This window comes from Protomyctophum parallelum, assembly GCF_964188405.1.
Source record: "Protomyctophum parallelum genome assembly, chromosome: 5".
Lineage (NCBI taxonomy): Eukaryota > Metazoa > Chordata > Actinopteri > Myctophiformes > Myctophidae > Protomyctophum > Protomyctophum parallelum.
Window position 1 is genome coordinate 55,019,705 of NC_139702.1, and position 15,351 is coordinate 55,035,055.

The 15,351-nt window shown below is 42.1% G+C and overlaps 1 protein-coding gene across 5 annotated transcripts in view; it reads right to left on the reverse strand.

Annotated features, from left to right (window-relative positions):
* Positions 1-14,312, reverse strand: part of npnta (nephronectin a) — a 69,067-nt gene extending 54,755 nt beyond the window's left edge. For all 5 annotated transcript variants that reach the window (XM_083766137.1, XM_083766135.1, XM_083766138.1 and 2 more), the window contains exons 1-2: positions 13,958-14,312; positions 4,732-4,832 (exon numbers count right to left, since the gene is read on the reverse strand). In XM_083766137.1, the coding sequence (XP_083622263.1) occupies positions 4,732-4,832; positions 13,958-14,028 (172 nt within the window). In that variant the 5' untranslated portion in view covers positions 14,029-14,312. The remainder of the gene's footprint in view (positions 1-4,731; positions 4,833-13,957) is intronic.
* Positions 14,313-15,351: the final 1,039 nt, after the last annotated feature.

Below are 15,351 nucleotides of genomic sequence, written 5' to 3' on the forward strand. Positions count from 1 at the left end.
TGTGGCACATGGCCTGGTGACTTTGCCAGTTTGAGCACGTACCACATACACTGTAAAATCCTGAGTATCACTTTCACATCAATATCTCATCAACTCTTGATAGTAAATTTTTGGGCCCCATTTTTATACTCTCAGACTTAAATTGATTTTGCAGTGTAGATCCCATGTCATTTCCCCTCTTTCCTACCATTCTTCACTGGAGTATCATGAGTATGCATTAAAGCAGTAATGCAGACAATAGTCTGCAGAGGCATCCAATCATGGGAAACTGCCGCCTTCCCTCTTGTTTGACGAAACCACCTGGTGTTTTGGTTAGAATGGACACCTGCATATACACTGGGCCATCATAGCATACAACCGAGCCAACAAAGCCTTACAAAAGGAAAGAAAAACGAGCTCATGGCCAGCATGTTGGTGACTATTTTTGACAATCCAGAAAAGCCCTTGTATTACGTAATTAAAATATCCCACCTAATCAGTGCTGTTCACTGATTCCCTGACAATAGAGTATAGTCTAATCTCCTCCTCATTTCCCCATCTAGTCCCATCTCAGTTTGGCCACTTAAAGAGTTTCCTGGGTACAGGCAGCTGGCAGGCAGTGATTACTGGGGATGTATTGGCTATTGCTCCTGCCAGAGCTGCTGCTGAGGCCGTCCGCATGTTCACACATCCTGGTACGACCAAAGTGTTTGTGCAAAACACATTGGTGAGTTTCTCTCTCTCTCACAGTGTAGCTCAGGTGTCACGTCACACTCATTATATCTCAGTGAGAGTGAATGCATGGCCTCCCTTGAACTGCTCTCACAGAGCCAGTATCATACACGTTATGTACTGTAAGTATAGCATTATCTTATTACTAATTGAAATGACAGAAGTGCGGGCGACCCGACAGCCCAGTGGTTATAGGGCACGTAGCATATAGACTCTTAATTCCTCACAGCAAATACCAACAGCAAGTTTGATAACTTTCGCCGCATGCCACTCCCCTATTCTCTCTCTTTGTGTTTCCTGTCTCTAAGCTGTGAAATAAAAATGGCAGGAGTAAATGCTGGTGTGAGTTGAATAGACTGGAACACCAGTGCCATGCACATTATTGAACACATGCAGTAAAACATGTCAAATTGTTCAATCAACACTATGATTTTTACTGCGTAGATAATGATTAATGAAGCATATTAAAGAATCTGAGATAAATACTGATCTTGTTCTCAAGGTCACCATTATAATAAAGAATCTGGCCCTCACAGTCTTTGCTATTGGCAGCTTCTGGCGGCGTGTGCAACAGCAACCAGCAGCACAAGTCTACATTTCCAGTTGGATGAGTCAATGCAAGAAATGACAGGGATCCACATGAGCTTTCCACAAAGAAGGGAAAACAGTGCTAAACAAAAATGATCAGTCTGATATGGTGCAGATACAGTAAAGTTACCGTATAACCCATGGGTTATACAGTAAAGGTACTGTATAACCCATGGGTCTCCATGCCAAGGACTCCCAAGTAGTCATAGCATTTGATTGCTACCTGTGGTACAGTGGTACTTTAACCTACCATTGGACCAAACAAACAGTGTGTGACACAGTCCGCACAAAAATAAAGTCAATGTTCAAAACAATCTGTTAAAAAACAAACTCATGAAAAAGATCAAAATTAGCATGATGAGATGAGTTAAGATGAATAAAATTATACATTTAGTTCAAACTAGCCAGGGAGCCAGCCATCTGTAATGTCATGACACACTTTTTATTTGTGTTTGTTCTATTCATTTGGTCATTAAGGTCCACACCATGATAGGTCTGCTCTGCCGGAAGTTATGGTCGTTTTTGTATACCCCACCATAGATATATATAATAATATATACATTTCATCATTTAAGTAGCATGTGACATGTCAAACTAGGGGGTTTTCATGATTCTGAATCCATTCCAAGCATTCGTTTTGCACGAAAAACACTCGGTCATATCCACTTGCCCAAAATGTGCCCGAATGTGCTGACCTCATCACATTTGTGCTGACCTCATCACATTTGTGACGACGGCTATCACTGTTTTTAGGCCAAGGAGTGTTTTTCGTTGCAAAACTAATGCTTGGAATGGATTCAGAATCATGAAAACCTCCTAGTTTGTCACATGCTACTTAACCCATTCTGAACGGGCACCCATTTTGGTGTTAGCATTACGTTATGCTTTAGCTATTTAAAAATAGCAGATCTACAAGCTCATATCGCGCCACCGAGTGGCGCGATACGAGCTTGTAGGTCTGCTATTTTTGGAAAAATCGAAGAACGACTGACATTTTTAGAATCTGATCTCAGGTCAGAATGGGTTCATCAGACCAGTGTGTGTCCAGTGGAAACCTCGTTATGAATCTGATCTCAGGTCAGAATGGGTTAATGACCAAGTGAATAGACAAAACACAAATAAAAAGTGTGTCATGACATCACAGGTTGTATTTTGGCCTAAGACTCCCCGGCCAAACACAGCAGCAGTTATTTGCATGACTAGGTGAGTATGGAACTAACCTCAAAACAACAAAATGATGGGGTTCAGTTTTGAGAGTCACAATTGCTACTGAGGGGATTATAAAGCAATGTTATTCATATTAATATTATTAATATTATTATTATAAGTTATCAGCGCATGGTGTCTGAATGGGGGAATGGTTGGATGGAGCCAGCATGCAATGTTATTAGTCCTTAATGCCTGTGTGTGTGTGTGTGTGTGTGTGTGTGTGTGCGTGCGTGCGTACGTGCGTGCGTGCGTGCGTGCGTGCGTGTGTGCGTGCGTGCATGCGTGTGTGTGTGTGTGTGTGTGTGTGTGTGTGTGAACCGTAAGCCCCTTACTAATCACACTACTTCCCCAGCAAAGCAACAGCTGTAACGTCAATTCCATCGTGCCATGCAGTGTGGGTGAGGGGATAAGGAGGTGTCATATTTTTCGAGCTATTCACACTTCCCAGGCTAGCTAGCATTAGTGACTGGAGGTAGAGGAACACTGTCTCTCTTCCTCTCTCTGCTCAAGCATGCAAAATTCAAAAATATATCATTCACATGTTTTTAGGAGGGATAAACACAGGAGTACTGCGGGGCGATCGTGCTTAAAGTGTCATGTTGGTGCACTTCCTCTAGAGCCACCATTATTGCGGATAATTGGAATAAGGCGATTCTTTATCCCATTCTGACCTGAGATCAGATTCATACGAGGTTTCCGCCGGACACACACTGGTCCTGATGAACCCATTCTGACCTGAGATCAGATTCTAGAAATGTCAGTCGCTCTTCGATTTTTCAAAAATAGCAGACCTACAAGCTCGTATCGCGCCACTCGGTGGCGCGATATGAGCTTGTAGATCTGCTATTTTTAAATAGCTAAAGCATAACATGATGCTGACACCAAAATGGGTGCCCGGTCAGAATGGGTTATAATGGTCTGATTTTGATGGCTATGGAATACAATTGTAACATTCCAGTACTGTCAGTATTTAAGTGTACAAATCCTACAACTTTTCTGACCTTAAGTATGTTATGTTATATTTTATTGTTAAATCATAAATTAATAATAAATTAAATAATGCCACTGTAAGATATAATACTTCTTGTGATGATCTGTGCAGTTGAACCTACAAAGTCAAACATAAGTAATTATTACCAGGTCATAACAAGGGTTTAGCTTCTGTATAAGCAAATACTATATCAATATACATCGATTTTTATACCAATGATGCTTCTCCCAAGATAGAAGATAGGTTTTCCCAGTTTTGCTACTTACTGATCTTCAGCTTTGTAGGGCATAGTAGTAAACTGTCTATTATAACCAGCAGGTGTAAAGTGGAAATCTAGGCTCAGTCTCTTATCTCTGCCTCTCCACCTGTAGCTTATGGGTCTCTGCCTCACAATAGCCACTCGCAGAGTGAATATAATTGCCAGCTGGTCCTTCAGTACAGTCAACCATTAGAATCAATCTTTCCCCTAAAGATTGTGCTACACAGTAAAATTCTCAGTGTCCATTTAACTTAGTAGTAATGTAACATTATGTACACTCTCTGACTTACAAATGGATAAGTTGACACTGAGGATTTTACTGTGTACTGTATGCACCACACTAAATCCATATGTGCGTGATGCATGCATGCATGTGTGCGTGTGCGTGTGTGTGTGTGTGTGTGTGTGTGTGTGTGTGTGTGTGTGTGTGTGTGTGTGCGTGTGCGTGCATGCATGACATGTATGCGCATGTGCGTGCGTGCGCGAGTGATATTTGAACGAAAGCCTGCACACATGGCAGACAATGTTTCGGCTGCTGTGGATCTTTGTTGGAATAAATAAAGGTTTGTAGGAATGGGCTTTCTGTCAAATATTCCATGTGATTTATCTCGGCCCAGCATCTTCTACTTAGATGATAGCCATATACCCAATAATGTACTTGGGCTTTAAAACAGTATATTTATACTCTTTAATTGTAGACTTTACATTGCCTTGCATATTGTAGTAATGGCATGTTTAGTGTTATCATGTACAGTACATACAATACTTTCTCACAGGTTAGTACACTGAAATAAGACTATAGTAGCCTATAGTATATATACATTTGTTTTGTTCTTTCCCCAAGAGCCTTTTGTGTGTTATTATAACATATCAATTAGCACTATGACCCAAGCAGAACCTAGCCACCCATGGCAACCGTTGTTAGCCCTGGTTGCCTCCGGCAGCAGCAGCTCGCAGGCGTGGCGGTACTCACGCTGGCAGTGACCCCAAGAACGCCGAGTCCATCCCCAGCAACAGTCCACCCTGGCTCCATATCGACACAGCCCATTGGATGAAGCCATCTGTCGCGGCCACCTGTAAGAAGACAGTGTTCTTCATTAGAGATGCCTCAGAGCCTGAAGAGGTTGGGTCGTTTTTTAAATGCAAAGTTTTCATTTACAACATAGCGTCTCTGAAAGAGTAATTTGCCACTGAAGGCCTCAAGTTGCAATAATGTACTTTGTCATTTCGTTTGGGCAAATTCATGCCAACCGAAATTTCCTTCTGCTGCACCAGAGACGGCAAATAAAGCATAAGAGTGATTAAATCTAGAATATTTTCCTAGCATCACAGAAGTAAAACTAACATATTTTCCCGGCATCACAGACGTTCAGCCGATAGTAAATCAACCATTGTGTGTTTGACTGATGTCAAAACAGAGCAGCACTGAAAGACTGCCAGAACATTTTTGAATAGAAGCTTCAGTGCACATCAGCGCACCCCTGACAGTCGAATCTGAGCAGCCTTAGTCCCCGTTGCTCTGAACACGGGCATGTGAGAGAGATTAGAGTGTATGTTATCGTTGAGCCCTTCATAATGCATTTTGCTATACTTATTTTCACCCCGATGACTGTAAACTGGGCAGTGATGTTTGGCAGCTCTGGCTGAATGTGCATCCCTGTGAAGAAACAGCTTTCCAATCATTTCAATTGCAAGATGAGAGCAGAGGATAACACTTGGTGAGCGGGAGAGAGGAAATCACGTTGATGTGTTGGCATTTTACACTGTAGGTTATTTCACTTGCTTGGAGGATCAGAGAAGAATGGCTTTTAGAAATTATTACGTCCATATGGCAGCCACGTCTATGGACTTGTATGCCCTAAAGAAAACAGCACATGACGTGACATCAGGTCTATGGACTTTTAATGTTTGAAAGAAATCATACTTGTGTGAAGTGAGGGGCGCCCACTGTGGCTGCCACGTGACGTCACGGGGGGCATTCATTCACTGCAGATTCACTGCCACTATATACATTACGAGACATGAATACAGTGTCTGCATAGATTCTGTATATGGAGCCGGCCAGCAAATCTATACATCCGACCTCACTGACACCAGATTAATAATTTAATTTCTGCTCCTCAACTGTCCCGTATTAAGAAGCTCTGTTGTTTCAGGCCTGAAAACGTCAATTAAAAAAAATCACACCTGTGTGAGGGGCGCTCTTATCATTATCATCATACATCATCTTATGAACAACTGAATTTATTTGATTGGTTGGTTACGTATATATCTGGCGGACATTTGACCTAATTTCTCCTTTCATTGTCAATGGCAAAAATGAGACATGTGGGGACAAGATTTAGCGGACATTTGACCTCATTTCTCCTTTCATTGTCAATGGCAAATATTTAGACGTGTGGGCACTGTGGGGTCAAAAGCTGTGGAGGGGCTAGCGCTCCTAAAAAGAAAGAAAAAAAGAAGGTCCATATAATGGGCATTCCCAGACGATGCCCTAATTACCTAATAAATCCCTGTTATGCCCATATATGAAGATCCCTGATCTCATCAATGTCATCAATATGAAGCCAGTATATGGGGAGTGTCAATATATGGACATATTGTGCCAGTCTAATTATTACATTATATTATTTTTGAGGGGCGCTAGCCTACTACGCACAGCTTTGTGTGTCTGTGTGTATGAGCACGGAAAGTGCTCAGCTGATCTAAGTCTATGGACTTGAAATGTTTGTTAGAGCCTAATTATAAATTCCCCATACCCAGGCAAGTCTATGGACTTTAATGTTTGTTTAGGGCCGTTATAATGTGATTTCTTTTTTGCCAGCCAAGTCTATGGACTTTAATGTTTGTTTAGGGGAGTAAATGACAACATAACACGTTTAGTAGCCTAGGCCTATATAGTATAATGATGCTTCATCATTTCTAATCCATCTGGTAGGTCTGTGTTGTGTCTGCAAATACAGCATGTATAGACCAGGCCTATGTGGTTAAATCAGTGACAAAAGTCTCTCTGAACATGCGCTTTTCTTGACACAATAGAGTGCCCTTGTGCCTTGGTGAGAGGGTGAGGTTGATGCTCAGTATGCAGGCCGCATCCATTGCTGCTATATATCCCCTCCGGTTAGCATCGCTTTGGCAAGACGAGGAAATGCTAATGCTCGGTCGGCCCCACTGCCAGTCACCTCGCCGGGACACAAAAAAAAGAGCTTATGGAGGATGCTAAGTGGGAGTGGCAGGCTCTGGGAAAATGTTTGGCTGTTGCCTGACAGACAGGAAGGCACTGAGGCGGTCAGGGAGGCTGAGACATAGAGTTCAGGAGAGCAGAGAGGGTGTTTATGGCCACAGGCTCCTTTCAGGTACTCTATCTTTACACATGTATCTACAGATGAAACATACGCACATAAATAAACAAACACACACACACACACACACACACACACACACACACACACACACACACACACACACACACACACACACACACACACACACACACACACACACACACACACACACACACACACACACACACACACACACACACACACACACACACACACAGAGAGAGCACCTGCTGTCCTACATACAGATCCCCGTCAAACACATCAGCTCTTTCCGCTTGTGGTTAATTTACACCATTAACATCCATAAAGGATACAGATCAAGGCAGTGGGAAAGCATATCAATATGGTAACAGGATATAAGGAGGGTGATTAACAATCATAATAACACAGAGACAAGCAAGCTGAAGCAAATCGGCCCATCTTGGTATTAATAATTCAACAAAATTCTCAACTTGTTATTCAGAGGCCATTTAACCACCTCTGCACAGTGCCGGTAATGAACACCACCGAGTAATATGTGGCGTCAACAACAGGACTGTTGGCAATCTGTGCACCCAGAGAATTTCTATCCACGATAAAGCTAAATGAAAATGTATAACTTTTTCCCCACTTGTGTTTGCCAGCATGAAATGGCTGTGAGAGGAAGATGATCTTTGATAGTGCAAGACGTTGAGCCTGTGTGATCAAAGGGAACACAAGCGTTGATCCTCAGGCTCCCAGAGGATTGTGGCCAATGAGACAGACTGTCTGCAAGGCTTTCATGGCACAGAGTCATAGAGCGACTTTGAGTCTCATAGTGTGCAACAGGTAGGGGCTGCATGATTATGGCTCAAATGACAATACTGATTATTTGACGGTGATGTTTGGGGGTGGATTTAATTTTCTCATTGTGCTCATCAATGCCACATCTTTGGGGAAATGCTAATGACATCTATTATTGCTCGTCTGTTAGCCTGATGGATGAGGAGATGCATTGTGCAGTGTTCTGATTATTAACCTTTGTTTAATGGTGAGGAGATGGTAGGCATATGGTATTTGAATGAATAGCCATTCACAATTGTGTCTACATAATTGTGTGTGCAGCAGCAGCACCCACCCTGTGGAACTCTCCCCCAATGGAGATTCGCCATGCTCCAACACTGGGCTCCTTTAAGCCCTGCCTTGAAAACAATATTCTCTGTAGGCTTATGGCTAAAGGTTGTTCATTGTTTTTGATGTAAAGCGTCCTTGGGTTTATGTCATGAAAAGTGCTATATAAATGTATTATTATTATTAAATAATTATGTTTTGGTCCTGAATAATTGAATCAAACGTGCATATACCCAGTAATAAATAAATGTATTTTTTATTATGGAAACCCTGAGGAAGACTATTGTGGAAACGTTTCCTGTACTTTTAATAAACTTTTGCATTGTGGCTAAGAGCTGTGCGGCCTCATCCTTTTCAACAATATTATGGAAACGTAACATACCGCTGTACTGTCTCTCTCTGTCTCTAACCATCTTTAGCGCACACACACACACACACACACACACACACACACACACACACACACACACACACACACACACACACACACACACACACACACACACACACACACACACACACACACACACACACACACACACACACACACACACTATGAAGTCAATTGTTATTTGCAGATCAACTTGTGTTCCTCTCTCATTCATTCTCAGACTGGATTTAGCCAGAGGCAGTTGTGTACTGCTGTGTGCATAGTTCATACAAACATGCATCTCATATGATATACCGATGTCATGATGTGATTGTGTCAACAATGCCATGCCATGAAAATAATTTCTTCATGTAAATGTTATTGAACTATTCATATTCAGATTCTCCTTTCACCATCACCTGCACTGATTTACTGGCATATGAAATTAAATGGACATGAGGATAACAGTCATATTTATGACCCCCAAGGCAGTGAATAATGATCCTAAATTGCACAAAGCCTTAAGGGAACTCGAGCAGATAATTATTACCCTTCACGCATGCCGTGTACCACCCCTTCCGACCCATATACCGATCCAGACAAAGTCCTCTCCACAGAAAAAGAGTGAGGGAGAGAGAGAATATCATGGGTAACTGTATAGGTACACCATCCATCACTCCATTTTTTGGGGAAAATGGATACAGAGCCAGGCCTGATTTATACTTCATCGTATGCTGGTGTGGCATACAAAGAATAGCCAACATACAAGCTCACAATGTGTTGTGGAGGCAACGTGTTGTGAGCTTGTAGGTCTGCCATTTTCGGCGCACAACACTGTTGTACGACTGAGCAGTACACTAGGCTTAAGCCAATCATCCTTGACTGGGAGAGAAGGGAATTTCTATCCATCATTCAGAGAGGTGTTCTCTTAAGTGGCAGTATGAAGACCCAGCAGGATAATGAGCATCCGCAGAGTGGCCCTCATTCACAGCAATGATATAATCTATCCATCTACATCCATGCCTGACAGTTTATCTGCCCATCTAGCCATCCATCTATCGATCTAGGCACACTGTGAAATCTGGAGAGTTAATTCAACGGATAGTGTAAAAATGGGTCCAATTTAACTCTGTGAAAATGGTGTGACAAATGCCTTTGGACGGAAGGTCGGGTTCGACTGACACATTGACCATGGTCTCGGTTTAGTTTTAATAACAACAGGTTTGAATCCTGTGTAGGACATAAAAGATTGCAGCTTTAAATACCTGCTCCAACCTGCCATGCTCTACCTGAGGCATGAGAATGTGGAGCCACCAGGTCTCAGACAGGTTACTGAGCCACCTTGTACAGCATATTGCACATGGCGCCATTGGGGGGTGTCTATGTGAGCGCTTTGCCAAAGCTACCGCTGTCTGTGGCTCATAACATGATATGGGACTCTGGCAACTATAATGGGAGTCAGAAGTAGAACGGAGAGAGTCAAGTATCATAGAATTCATCATCTTCAATGTTTTTTTTGTTTTTTCTTTCAGTGGAAAGGAAAACACACAACAGTGAGGTGCAGATTACAGATAGTACAATAATCCAGATCCATATGTATTTTTCTTTCTATGATAACGTGTCAAGATCAGTAAATTTAATGAAAACAAGCATTACCAAGGTTGTATGCCACAAATTCACACACCGATGTCCGATGGCAAAGGAAACCATGTAAGGCACCAACCTGCTCATTGGGAAAAGTTCTTGCTCAAGGACACTAACACAGGATAGAGGAGCCAGGGATCGAACCGGGAACCTTCCAATCCCTAAGCGTCTGCTCTACCACCTGATTCTGCCGCCCATATAAGTAAGTAAGTACGGAAACTGATGGTGTATCAGATGTATCAGATGTATCTGATGAGGAAGGATTTTTTTCCACACGCAAAATGGAGGGAAAAGTCATATCCCATATTCAGAAGAGGTATTCAGGGAGCTGATGTGTAAAAATAGTATACATCCATATGCTTTAAAGGGCAGAGAGACGCAGGCATGCACTGGATACAGGTAACAATCACCTAACCAGTAACCACATATATGATCAAAATTGGAAGATATTTCTTGTTGGTTAGGTGCCGTTCAAGGTCATAAGCACCTTACTTCCGTGATCACAACCACATTCAGTACATGGGGTACCCCATTAACGCGTAGAGATTGTGCATGTTCATATCAAACAAACGCATCACAGGGGCCTCCGTGGATTGATTAGGCCTATTTTGTTTTCTGTTTGACAAGAAGCACAGCATTGCGTTGCTGAAATAGAAATATGTCAAATAACGTACATTTATTTCTAAGGGATTGTGAATGGATGTGCACAGTATCAGGACATGCTTATACCGTATACATAAATATATAAAGCATCCTGAATAATCAAATGGCGATCTGAAAATGTTCACCTGATACTGTACAGATTAATGTCAGTTCAAATCCAGATTTTGACCTGCTGCGTTACATTCCATGATCCTCTCTACCATGCCTTTTCTGCTTCTCTCCATCATGCTGTCAAATAAATGCTGTACAAAATAATCTTTAACGCATACCATAAATCCAATTAATCTCCCGAAGTAGCTATAAACAGTGCATTAGCACTCCAATCCCCTGCAGGTCCAAATGTTAGGCTTGCTATTACAATGCAAACACTGTCTGGCAGCAGTCCATGTCTTACGGGTACAGTATTACTGAGAAGCTCTGGCATGTGCTGCATGGCCCTGCGTGGACGCTGTTTAGTGACGTCACAGGAGAAACAACAGCGCTCGTCCAACTGGTGGCTTTCATCTTGGTAAAGTGCTCTGACCTGAGTGTGCACTTATGACAGGGAAGCCAAGTCAATTTCCCCAAATATGTTTTAGGCATCAAAGCTTTGTTGACGGAAAACGAGAGGGAGAGAGACAACGCAAGAGAGAGAGAGAGACAGAGACACACAGAGGGAGAGATAAACAGAGAGAAAAAGACAGAGACAGAGAGAGAGCTACTCATTAAAAGAGGTCTGAGTCATTCAGACTGACACCTCAGCAGAAAAACATGCTGTTTTGTCCTTAGCTGGACCAGATTTTCCTGTCCCAAGTGGGCCAGGACTCATGTTGTGGGACATGAGAATGGCTACAAACTCCATAATCAGATTCATAATCTTATTCTATATTCTCATTCTGTCATTTATGGTGTCATCTATTCACATTGACCATGTCTAAACATGCATATAAGTGCAAGGGATGGCTGAGCCAGGTGTGGGTTATATATGTTTTACTAGTATAGCCTATTTTATATTATTTTGTGTGGGGACAAAAATAATGCCCTTGCCAATTATGCCCATGAAGGCGCTTAGGTCCGGATGGATAAGCTTGTTTTCTCGCTTTCACTGAAAGGCAAATAAGCAATAAGCCTTGGTAATAAACAGCCCCTTTTTCCTTTCCTTATGCTCAGGCTGAATTAATATTAAAGCTGACGACCCTAGCCGGGGCAAGTTTATACCCATGGAAATTGGCAAATAATGGCTATGGTGACAAGCACTTCCATCATCCAACACAGTCTGTCAAGGCTGGGTTCATGTATAAATGCTCATTACCCGACAGGCATGGTGTGAAATAAAAAGACAGCCATTCGACTACCGTGTCAGAATGCCATTAGCCATTGTGATCAACGCCTCTCTTGAGTAATCAATATAACTCCATAATGCAAACAAGCATGAGTTTGGTTAACAATTCTTGAAGTATGGCCTCAGTACTCATTCTCACCGATCTGGGAAGAAAAAAATCAGACCTGTCTGAAGTGAGTGGTGCAGCTGCGTACCCTGTTGGTACCCTAAACATACAGAGGACACAAGGACGGACAAAGCTGGGCATTGGAGTGACTGCACCCTATGTAAATAAATGTAAAATGGGTAATGGGTAAAAGAGCAGGAAGACAGGTAGGAAGACAAAAGTTTCAAAATACTTTAGTTGTTTTCCCATGTATTCCATTTGGTTGAGCAAAGTGAATTATTAGTTTCATATTCCCCGTCTAAATCTAAATCTGTCATTTAAAACCATTGCCCTACTGCAGCCGAAGTGCAATGCAATTAATACATGGGGTAAATGGCTATCTAAAAACTGCTATAAATATAGGCCAATAAGCATGCATCATGCAATATTGCATGTGTGCTAATTTGGGGATCTCTCAGGGTCAGGGCTGGTCCTTAGATGTTGGTGGCTCTACCAGTGGTTCTCAACCCTTCCTGGATCAGGGTCCACTTGAAAAGCTCGGCCCACCTATATTACCACTTAAAATGCATGGATGAGAATGGAACAAATTTACAGAATGGAACAACTGTCTTAAGATCCTTTTATGGGTATCAGAACCAACAAAAATATATATTTTGTTTGCACTCCCTGTGCAATCACATATGCCCCCCCCCCCCCCCCCCACACACACACACACACACACACACACACACACACACACACAGTAGAATGAAATGGATGGTAAGAATAAAATAATAAAGTTAAACTTGCATTTTTGTTCATGCATAGGCCTATATCATGCACATTTCAATACACCATACAGGCGTATAGGCTTCCACAAGTGAAATGATCTAATGAATCAAAATGTATTCAGGTGTGGTAGTAAGTAAAGAGACATTAGACAATCATCCATGATTTAGCTCAGGTGCACCGGTGGTCGCAGATCTCTCGGTACACGCGCGCACGCATTCTTTTTGGTTTGGCTCGTCTCCACCTCTCTCTCCTCACATACTTCACCGGATTCGTGTTTGAACAGGAATCACGGGGAAATGTGCTGTCACATCAGTTCATAATGAGCCAAATGATCGCACGAGAGAAGGCTTAACATGTTGTTTTGTTTATGTGTCGCCGAGTATAGGCTATGTATAGGACTATATACACAGTAGTCTACCAGAGGGTAAGTATACTCGGTTATAGGTAGGCTACTGCGTAATCAGCATGGTGTCGAATATTGTGAAATTAACTCATTATTAAATAAAGTGTGGACTGGATTATGACTGCTGAATTAAAAGTTGGTGCAATGAAGTGAATGATGATCGCGGATTAAAAGGGATAAGTCAAAATTGGATATAAGCTTGGGCGCACTGTGTACGAAGCTCACTAAAGCGCATTAATTTAACGCGCAATTATTTCAACACAAATTAACAGTAACACGTTTCAGCGAGTCTAGACAAAATAATCCTAAACAGCATTTCAGAGACATATCGCATCGGGATCAAGCTCAAAGTCGTGAAGTGTAAAAAATACTGCCTTTAAAAGCTTCATGGCTGTTTGAAACACAGCCTATGAAATCAATGAAACACAATCACAACAAGACTGAAATTTGCATCGAGTTATTATTTATATAAAATGATGATGCCTTACCTCCCGTCAAAGTCTGCACTTGCTCCAAAGCAGCAGCTGTATAACAACATCAACTTAATCCACAATTCCATGATTTTTGACAAAGCGCGCACACAGCGTGCTTTATTTCCCTCAAAATGTAAACTATATCTAACAGGACTCTGTAGGACCGTAGTGAACTTACAACATGCAACAACAGCAAGCACACTTTATTACGCACGCTGAAGGCGCACCGGTATGAGCTGTTTGTTGGTGTTACTGAAACTGTTCAATTGCCAAGGTACCATGCAGAGAGAAACTAGAGTCCGCGATGCGTGGAAGGGGCACAGCGCGTTTGTAGCGGAGCGGAGTGCACTCTATCGGTCTTCAAGGGACCCCACACTTAAGAGTATAATATACCCCACACCACAGCCAACCAACCCTCTCTCTCCGTCTGTCTCTCTCTCCTTCCCCACTCCCCCATCTCTCTGAGTCTTCCCCTCCCCTCAGTCCTCTCTATTTCTCTCCTCAATGCCGCTGATACTGACTGTCTGTTGTGCCTTAAGGGTCTTTAACAAAAAGCAAGACCTTTGCTCTTCCAGGAAGGAGCCTGTGATGATGCCATGCTTGCCTCATATGCCTGGCATGTTCTGGAAATGCCTTAATTGATTTGCCTCTAGCCTGCTGAGACATGCAAGGTGCCCTGCCCACCCAGATAGATTCACACCCTCTGATTCCCGCAGCAAATTACACCAATGAGGACACTCCTTATAGGCTACCAGTGTCGCCAGTGTTCACGTGTTAAACTTCTGAAGGTCAAGCAACTGCATCTTCTATTTTGTATAGGTTTTGTGTAGGCTACAGACTATTTTAACTACAATTACTGTCCTTAGTTCACCCTTCCTTCTTCACAGTAACATCGTGTAAATTTAACTCTCAATTGGTTACATTTGTACCCATTGCTGAAAATATTAAAAAAAAAATATCTGAAGGGGCTTTGGAATAGAGGCGCTGGTGTTACATATTAGACAAACACACTTGGAATGTGAAATGGAGGTGGGAAAATAGAATTGGTACTATTTTGTTTTGTATAACTTTGTAATGCTGATGTTTGTGCGCAACACTCTTGAAAACAAAGTAGGCCTATTGCATTGTGGGTTTGAGCTGACATGCCCTATTTGATGTCATTCAATGAAGTCACCTTAATTAGAGTGGCAGATGCCTCTTTTCTTTTTTTAATTATATATTTTTAGGGACATGATGTCATGTGATCTATACCTGCAAAGCCTTAATTGTGATCTACTGGTACCCCTGGGCTAGAGGTTAACCACTTAAACCTTCTATTCTATTAAAATGTAGCTATCTGAATTACCGGACAACTATATATTTGGACTGCTTTTTTCCATTTACACCAAATATTTTCACAAAAAATACCA